At 46.8% G+C, this 10,000-nt stretch overlaps 2 protein-coding genes across 2 annotated transcripts in view; one reads left to right on the forward strand and one right to left on the reverse strand.

The window, feature by feature from the left end:
- Positions 1-10,000, forward strand: part of veph1 (ventricular zone expressed PH domain-containing 1) — a gene marked incomplete at both ends in the record, with an annotated part of 105,312 nt that overhangs the window by 6,950 nt on the left and 88,362 nt on the right. The gene's annotated exons all lie outside the window — the stretch shown is intronic.
- Positions 1,304-10,000, reverse strand: part of ptx3a (pentraxin 3, long a) — a gene marked incomplete at both ends in the record, with an annotated part of 9,874 nt that continues 1,177 nt past the window's right edge. Inside the window, 3 exons of the mRNA XM_080543065.1 lie at positions 1,304-1,974; positions 9,111-9,592; positions 9,703-9,862. Of these exons, the coding sequence (XP_080399191.1) occupies positions 1,304-1,974; positions 9,111-9,592; positions 9,703-9,862 (1,313 nt within the window). The remainder of the gene's footprint in view (positions 1,975-9,110; positions 9,593-9,702; positions 9,863-10,000) is intronic.

The following is a 10,000-nucleotide window of genomic DNA, read 5'->3' on the forward strand; positions in this document are numbered from 1 at the left end:
AGATGGTTAAAAATGCTGTAAACATTGTCCATAGTTCCTCTTTTTAAATCAAACATTTCTATCATAAAACAGACACATCACACTAATAATAAGTCATCTTATTGTGTAATCCAACCATTATAAGAGAAGTATAGAGAAACACACAAACACCAACTCTTAGTATATTAAAACAAAGACAAGAAAGAACAACAATAACAAATGAAATATAATTATCTTAACATATTAATGTAAACACTTTGATGAATACAAAGTTTAAAACAACAAAAAATATTCACTTTTTTTAGGAAAAATAAGATAAGAATAAAATGATAAGAACAAATCCAGTAGAGCATTGTCACTATCTGGCCATGCTAGAGAGGACAGAAGTACAGATGCTTGTAGTCACATGTGACTTTAACCATGAACTTTAACTTGAACCCTTACCTTTAATTTAACCATAACCCCTCAAATTGAATAAAAGCAAATAGCTTTGTGCCTGGTCAAAAGACTTGATGATACCACCACTTTTGCCCTTCCTAGCATGGCCGTCTCGTGATTACGCTTGCACTCTGGTGCAACCCTCTCTGTGACAGTTCACCCACAGCATCCCTCCCTCCGAACAATGGGCTCTTTGTCCCTCTCTTCTTCTTTTCCTCCTTTCTGTTTTCTATGTCAACCTTTGGTAAATGTTGTTTGCTCCTCTTCTGCCCCTAAAGCTATGGATGCTAATGCTTATCACTATGTGTGTGTGTGTGTGTGTGTGTGTGTGTGTGTGTGTGTGTGTGTCTCTGTGTGTCCCTGTGTGTCTCTGTGTGCATGTGCGTGTGCGTGTGTGTGTGTGTGTGTGTGTGTGTGTGTGTGTGTGTGTGTGTGTGTGTGTGTGTGTGTCTCTGTGTGTCCCTGTGTGTCTCTGTGTGCATGTGCGTGTGCGTGTGTGTGTGTGTGTTTTTGTGGTACTGCCCTCCCGCATCTCTAAATTGGAAACACTCCTCCAGTAGAGCAGTAGCATCGCAGTACTTCAGTCTGTAGACGTTTTTGCGGTTGATTGTTGTGAAATCTCAGTCTTCTCCATTTCGGCCGTTCTGTACTGATGGTTTTAGGGCAACACTCGTCTATAGTGTTGTTGATGATGATGATGATGATGATGATGATGATGATGATGAAAGTACTTGCGTCCTTAGCTGCAGGTGGCATGGTAGCATCAGAGTTAGTTTTTAATGCTTATGATGATGAAGACGATGATGATGATGATGATGAAGACGATGATGATGATGATGACGATGATGATGATGATGATGATGATGATGATGACAGGAACAGGACGTTAGTTGAGGAACTGAGCGCCCCCGTGCGGCTGGATCTCTGTCAGGCCCCAGGCTACCACGTTTCCTCTCTGCCCACACCCCTCACCCTCCTGCAAAGCCAGCTGGGATATCTCCTCTTCCTGTAACACTCTGTCCCACATATTCACCCCTGTCATCTTCCCAGCAAACGCTAACTTGGCATCGAACCCTCCTTCAAACCCAGGCATCCCACTGCCACTGCCACCCCCACCCAGACCTACAGACCCCGGGTTCTTCTCCTGCCCCAGCTGCAGCGATCCTCCGTCGGGTATTACGTGCCCCTCGGCCACCCCAGGTGTGGATGCCACCATCCGTCCGTCCGCCCATAATGTCGCCATGCCTTGCTCCGAGCTCCAAGTCCCGCACAGATGAGTCCATCCCGATTCTCCGCCCGCTTTCACCACGCCCCGCCCCTCCACCAGATGTGCCTCTCCCCCGACGGTGAAGAGAGCCGAGGTTCCGCTGAGCAGTAGTTGAATCTCGAAGGGGTTCCGTCGGGTTCCGTAGGAGAACAGCACGGTTCTGTTGGAGATGGAGACGGGCTTGGCCCACAGGCTCACGGTGAAAGAGGACAAGGAGAGAGGGAGGTCAGGGCTGACGGAGGCGTAGATACGGCGGGAACGCATGGGGAAGAGAAGGGCGGTCTCACAACCTGGGAGAGAGAAGGGGAAAAGAGTCAGTCAAAGAGAGCTTTAGCCTTTTTTTACGAGAGAGAGTGAGAGAGAGAGAGAGAGAGGGAGGGAGAGAGGAAGAGAGAAAGACAGACATGAGTTATTTGATACATTCTCTCCTTCCATTGGGCCTCTGTCATGTAAGACTTAATTTGTTTAATTGGAGAGATAAAGAACCAGGCTCTAACAGTGTGCCCATTCACAGGAGTCTGGAGGATCTGCTGTGTTCCTAGAAGCTCTAGATTAGTTAGGATTTATTTTTCTACCATAGAAGGTCACGTTGAGATTGGCATCTCCTTTCCAGATCACTTCACCTCTTACCAGTTGGCTTCCACCATACTCGATCATGTGGTTATCCTGTTGAGTGAGAAATGGGTCAGTGGTTCTAAAATGTTTCATTACAGTTTTCTGCGCCAAATAAGTAACGCCAAATTATGTAACCCTGTCTTTTTCCGTGACTCAGCAGGGCTTAGCTGGCAAGTGGGTAAATGGGCTGTGATGTACAGTATATTGCAATGTTTTTTTCTTTTACAATTATGACCACACTGGGTTCTCATCAGGTTCAGTGAGAGATGGTGGGTATGATGGAGATGATGGCTGAGGTTCAATGACCATGTGACATGGTTATGGTTTATACCACGCTCAAGTGTGTCCAAAACTCCGCTGCCAAGGTTCTCACTCACTCACACTGTGGCAGCACATCACCCCCACCCTCATCCACCTCCACTGGCTTCCGGTCAAGTCCCGCATCTCATACAGAATCCTCCTCCTCCCCTACATGGGTCCCACCATGCCCGCGCCCCCCAGGACTTATCTGACCCCCTCCGCCAACATGCCCCTGCCTGGAACCTGAGGTCCTCAGACTCTGGCCTGCTTGCCACCCCCCGAACTAACCTGCGAACCTTCAGAGCTTTCAGTGTGGCAGCCCCCACCCTCTGGAACTCTCTCCCTGCGGTGATCTGCAACATCCCCACCGTGGACGCCTTTAAAACGGCCCTCAAATCCCACCTGTTTGCCAAGGCCTTCGGCCTCTAGTTCTGTTGTTTATGTTTGCCTGTCTGTTTGTCTGACTGTTTTTGTTATTTTTTGTTTCTCTGTAAAGCGACCATGTGTCCCCTGAAAAGCGCTATATAAATGTAAGTTATTATTATTATTATTGTCTACTCGCCAATAATAAGCTGACAGATGGATTTCCAACATCTTTAAAACATGTGGGTCGAACGCATGTATTGAGTGAGGTAGGCCAATTGTTTTTGGGGTCGCTTCAATATTGGATTCCCAATATTTTTCTTTTTCTGAATTCATTAATATATGTAAAAATTAAAAATCATGAATATTCTGCGTCCTGGATGGGAAGCTTTGGCGTGCCGGATGTGCCCTATTGTTGATCCATGGTTTCTACTACATCAGCATGGTCAGGGCCACCATGTCTGTCTCTATCATACACACCTGCCCCTCTCTCTGTCTCTATCATACACACCTGCCCTTCTCTCTGTCCCTATCATACACACCTGCCCCTCTCTCTGTCTCTCAACCACCAGTCAGAAGGAGTGTTAACTCTTGGTCAGGAAAACTCTTTGGGAGGTTTGTGTGTGTGCGTGTGTGTGTGCGTGTGTGTGTGTGCGTGTGCGTGTGTGTGCGTGTGCGTGTGTGTGTGTGCGTGTGTATGTGTGTGTGTGTGTGTGTGCGTGTGTGTGTGTGTGTGTGTGTGTGTGTGTGTATGTGTGTGTGTGTGCGTGCACGCACTCACGCAATGGGATGGCGCAATGACTTCCTCATGGGATTTTAGGATTTCATTTTACAATGTACAGCACAATGAAGAAAAAGGTACAGTATGGATATCACATAATTGGTTGCCAAGCTCCCTATATTATTGTGTGTATGTGTGTGTGTGTGTGTGTGTGTGTGTGTGTGTGTGTGTGTGTGTGTGCACAAGTTGATGAAGGTTTGAGTCAGTGTGAAAAGCTCCCCATACCCTCCCACTATCCCCCCCGCCCCTCTCTCCCTACCACCAATGGTAGCTCAGTAGTGACACACGATGCTCCACGATGACCAAACACCATTTCGTAACCAATCTGATCTCTGGCCACACAAGCGTTTTCTCTGGCCACATGGAATCGCGTATTCAGGTACACTGGGCGTGCGTGTGCTGCAGTGACGTGCAGTGAGGTCGATGGTTGGGGAGGCGCTGGCTAATATCAGAGCCAGATTTACAAACATACCAACAGCAATTTAACCATAGCCTTTTTATTTCATTTACGTTAATCACCAAGACCACTTAGATCAAGTTTATAGTCGTCTCCAATTTTCAGAAGCTGATCTTTAGTGCAACGATCCAAAAACTCCTCGTACGGAGCAGAAACCGAGTCTGTTCTACGTGTGTTACCAATATCGTCTCGTGCATTCATTATTATCAGCCAAAACACTGCACTGGCTATCAGAGTCAGATTTGGTAAATGGACTGCACTTATATAGCGCCTTTATCCAAAGCGCTTTACAACGGCCTCTCATTCACCCATTCACACACCAATGGCGGCAAGCTACCATGCAAGGCACCGGCCCGCTCACTGGGAGCAATTTGGGGTTCAGTGTCTTGCCCAAGGACACTTCGACATGTGGCCAGGCGGGGATTGAACCGCCGATCTGCCAACCTTGCGATCATTAGACACCAGCTCTACCTCCTGTGCCACAGCCGCCCCTTCACACACAAGTGAACCCGATAGAGGTAGCTTAAATTCACCATTCAATTGGCAGGTTGCACAATACTATTGGCGACCGTATGTTTAATATTTCATATCAGCATTCTTTGCACATGCATACAGGTTACACACACATACAGATAACCCACATACAGGTAACTTACGTATTCAATTCACGTTTTATAGGCAAATGCAATTCCTACTATTCATACTCATTCAACACAAATGAAAATATATATTGCATGGTCTTATCTTTACTTGTAAATGAAGATTTAAAGAAACAGCTACGCGAGACTGCTCTTTGTGGACTTCAGCTCCGCCTTCAACACCATCCTTCCAGACAGGCTAGTGACCAAACTACTAGACCTGGGACTATCACACTCTATATGTGCATGGATCAAGGACTTCCTGACCGACCGCCCCCAGAGGGTGCGGGTGGGCCCCCACACCTCCACAGCCCTCAGACTCAGCACTGGGTCCCCCCAGGGCTGCGTGCTAAGCCCCATCCTCTACAACCTCTACACCTACGACTTCACCCCCGTCCACCCCAGCAACTCCATCGTAAAGTTTGCAGACGACACCACCGTGGTGGGCTGCATCTCGGGGGGGGACGAGGCGGCGTACAGGGATGAGGTAGAGCAACTGAGCAAGCTGTGCAAGGTTAACAACCTGCTGCTGAACAAGTCAAAGACCCAGGAAATCATCGTGGACTTCAGGAGGAAAAAGTCCGAGATCCAGCCCCTGCTCATCGTCGGAGAGAGCGTGGAGAGAATCTCAACCCTCCGATTCCTGGGGGTGCACATACAGGATGACCTGTCCTGGAAGGACAACACAACAGCCACCATCAAGAAGGCACAACAGCGGCTCTACATCCTGAGAGTCCTCAGGAAGGAACACAGCAAGCAGGAGATACTGGTGACCTTCTACCGCGGCGCAGTGGAGAGCATCCTCACCTACGGCATCTGCAACTGGTTCTCCAGCTGCACAACCGCGGAGAGAAATGCGCTACAGAGAGTCGTGAGAACAGCCCAGAAGATCACCGGCGCCCCCCTCCCCTCTCTGGAAGAGCTGTACAACACACGCTGTCTCAGGAAGGCCTCCAAGATCTCCAGAGACCCAACCCACCCTGGGTACGAACACTTTACCCGGCTGCCCTCGAAAAGGCGGTACAGGACCATGGCCGCAAGGACAAACAGACTGAAGAACAGCTTCTACCCCAGGGCCATCCAGGCCCTGAACACAGCAAAGACCTAGGTTCTGGGCCCTGGACAGTCTGGACGGATTGATGGCAGCTGCTGGACTGAAAAAATCAGGTGTAGTGCTGAGGCACAAATATGTACATTTCAAGCCTGCAAACTGCGACACTTTAAATGAATGTGCAATAACACTATGTGCAATATGACAACCCTAGTCGTCTATCTGTACAGTATAGTATAGTGGATAGTGTACATAGCCTTTATTTATGTAAACCAGCTCCTTCCCTTGTGTTTTTTTTAGTTTTTTTTTTTCTTTCCTAACACCAGGGGAGCCACCCCTCCTAAATTTCGTTGTTTGGTACCTGTACTATAGCAATGACAATAAAGACCATTCATTCATTCATTCGATATCCTAAAATATCCTAAAATTGCTTTTATCCAGTGACTCTGCGTCATCGTTTTCAACACACGCTCCTGTATCACTGACCACACCATACCAAATACCATACGGAAACCCAGAAGTTCGCAATGTCAGCTCTCGAAATCGGTGGACTCACGTGGCCGTGAGATGCAAATTATATCAAAACATTGTGGATTCAGACAAATCGAAACATTGTGGATTCAGCCAAATCGAAACATTGTGGATTCAGCCAAATCTGCTGCCGTGGAGCCCGTGTCTGAGATTCTCTGTTCCTACCAGATCCTAAATATTGATGTTACATTTGTCTCAGGTTTCCGCCTCTGCGGGGGTATCATGAAAAACATTCCCATATGGTTCTACTTCTCAGGGTGCTTTGGTATGTTTGTCATGCCGACCTTTTAATGATTATACCTCCCGCTGAGCAGTATTTAGGCCAGGTTTACAGAGTGGATTATAGAGGCTCTGTGTGTGTGTGTGTGTGTGTGTGTGTGTTTTGTTTGTTTGTCTGTGTGTGTACTGTGTGTGTGTGTGTGTACGTGCATGTGTGTGTGTGTACGTGTGTGTGTGTGTGTGTGTGTGTGTGTGTGTGTGTGTGTGTGTGTGTGCGTGCGTGCGTGTGTGTAATATAAACAGCATTTAGATTTTTATCTGATACAGATGAATTTGATGCAGGGAACTGGATCTGGCTGTGTGGGCTGGCCCCTCTAGAAGACCAGACTTGATTTGGTAGAGGTCGTCCTCTGTAAAAAATTGAGCAATAGCATTGTGCTCTGGGCTCAGTTTGCCTACAGTATGCACTCCCTTTCAGAGGTCTACTGTAGTCCTGAAAAACACTGGACTCATTATGTGGGTGACCCAGTTGTCAGTGAGGGAAGAAGCAGACATTTCTGACATTCAGATGAACAGAATGAACCTGGTTCTCTACCTACAGTAGACCACACGACTGGTAGTTGTACACACTCACACACACACACACACACACACACACACACTCACACACACACACACACACACACGTACACACACACACACACACACACACACACACACGTACACACACACACACACACGTACACACACTCACACTCTATTAGTCCTCCAGTCTACAGTCTACATAAAGACATCAACACTGGCTTTATCTGAGGGCCGTTCCACTAAAGGTGGATTAGTATATCGGCGATTGAAATAAATCAGGCGATCAGGCAACTCGGGATTGGAATTCAAGCTTCAGTTGATTCCTCGAACGAGGATCAGGCTTGTGTGATGAGTGTTCACAGAACACCGGCTTACAAATCTTCGATATGGGCGCGTGCACGCAGACATAAAGAGCCCCGAAGAGTCGATCTGTTGAAATGAGGATACTCCACTCTGCAGGGGTCCTACATTTGCGCAGCATTCCGAATTATTGATCTTTATGAAGACGGAAAAATAAGATGTAAAATAGTGCAATACTGCCGCAATTAACAAGGCGAGGGAAATGGTTTGGCAAGAAATTGCTGACCGATTAAATGCGTAGGTCATACTAGCCCCAGTTATTGTTATATGTTCATATTTTTATAAATTAATTTTACTACTGTGGTGATATCAGCAGCAGGCTACAAACCGTCATAACGCCACAATGGCCTAGTGGTATCGACCGCTGCCATAGTATCTATTCGTCATTTTTAGACGGTGGTTCAAATCCCTCTTCAGACACACTTTTTACTGCATTTCTTTGTCTGAATCTAATCTAAAATCTCATCTAAAAATGTATGTAGGCTATAAAATGATGGTGCAGGCTAATTTACAAGAACTGACACGATTACAATGGTGTTTGAAGCCTTTGCATGAAATCTTCGGTTAAATGTAAAAAAATAAAAATAATCACTTAGTCAAGTCTCGAACTCTCAACCTTTAGAACTCTAGCTGGTTGCCTTAACCACTGCGCCAGCCAGACCGCTGTGTCAAAAGCAATGCAAGTTGATAGACATACCTATTTATTTTTTACACTTTTTAATTTATTTATCCATCGATCTATCTATCTATCACACTTTCAAAATATCAGGTTATCTATCACACAATCAAACTATCTATCTATCGATCGATCACACTTTCAAATTATCAAATTATCTATCTATCACACAGTCAAACTATCTAATCTATCTATCTCGTGTGAAGTGGGAACTAATATTTCCTAAAAGACACTTGATGGAACTGTCGTTCGGGATGTAGTTTCCGCCTGTGAGCCTTTTTTGACGCACATATTACTTTAGCCAGTCTTTTAGCCTGCTCGCGACCAGGCTAATTATATCTGACTCAGAAGGAGCTCAACCAAGCAGCGAATTATTTGAGCCACATTGATGGAACCGAACGCAAGCTAACATTATCGAGGCTTAGAACTTTATCGAGGCTTAGAAGATAATCCACCTTAGTGGAATGGGCCCCTGCTTTATATAAACTGATAATAATAATAATAATAATAATAATAATAATGCATTAGACTTATGGTGCTTTTCTAGACACTCAAAGACGCTTTACAAACTGAAAAGATCGAGTAGTAAAATAAAAAGAAACCAAAAAAGAAATATAGGGGTCTAATTCATTTTTAGATTACTGAATCTAAATCTAAGTGTCTTTGTAGGACAATCTACTCTGTATACTGCAAGTATGTCTAGATTCCGGGCGGAGAAGCGGCGAACAAGATAACCATCATGAAAGGAGAGGAAATATGATGTGTAATGTATTTTCCCCATCTTGTTTCGTAAACAAGGACGTTGATGTCGAGACACGATGACTCAGCTTATGAATAGTGTTCTTCTCACCTGCGGGCAGGTATCTCTTCCTGGATGACCTCAGCGCCAGCTCTAGCTCCGCCCTCGTCTGCTTCAGCTCCGTTACCATGGCAACCAGAGTGGTCTGTAGCGCGCTGGCCTCTTCTGGCGACGTCACCTCCTGCTCTGGGACGGGGGGCTGAAACCCTCCCGCCTTCGCCTCATATGGAGTTCTGGGCCCAGTTCCCAACGACGGGTCAATTCCGATTCCTGTCCCGGGATTAGTCAGGCAGCTGCTCTCCAGCTTGGCCAGCCTGGAGGCTTGTGTCCGCGCGATGGACAGGAGCTGCTGTAACAGCGCCCCCTGGTGGTTGGAATTCCCTCCCGAATTCCCTCCGTTGGCAGTGTTCAGATCTTCCTTTCGACTGTGCCGCTCCAGGCCCTCCCGGAGGCGAGCCTCCACCTGCAGAGCCATCCTCCTCCCGGCGGTCTCCACGGCAACCCCGCAGGCCCCGCCGTACTGAGCCACGAACCTGGGAAGAAAGAGAAGGATATATAGATATGGTTATTGAAGCAAGATGATTTGAACGCATTAGCTTCAATGAAATACATCCACTGCTCTGGAAAAGAGTTAAGAGTTAACCTCAGCATCTCGCCACGCAGCGAGCCGATCTCAACCTTGATGATGTCGTCAGCGTATTGCAGGAGCATGTTCTCCCTCATCTGTGAATTCTCCAGCATGGAGAAGAGCTTGTCCCATTTAGTCAGATCTGGAGACGTGCAGGGGGCGGGGGTGGTGGTGACTAGAGAGAGATAGAGAGAGGAAGAGGAGATAGGGAATGATAGAAAGAAGGGGACAAGGAGAAGAGGAGAACGAACGAGGGGAGAAGTAGGGGAGAAGAGGGACAAGTGTTAGAGAGAAATCGGATGGCGTTATTCAG

Source organism: Nansenia antarctica, assembly GCF_963989245.1.
Source record: "Nansenia antarctica genome assembly, chromosome: 12".
NCBI classification, from domain to species: domain Eukaryota; kingdom Metazoa; phylum Chordata; class Actinopteri; order Argentiniformes; family Microstomatidae; genus Nansenia; species Nansenia antarctica.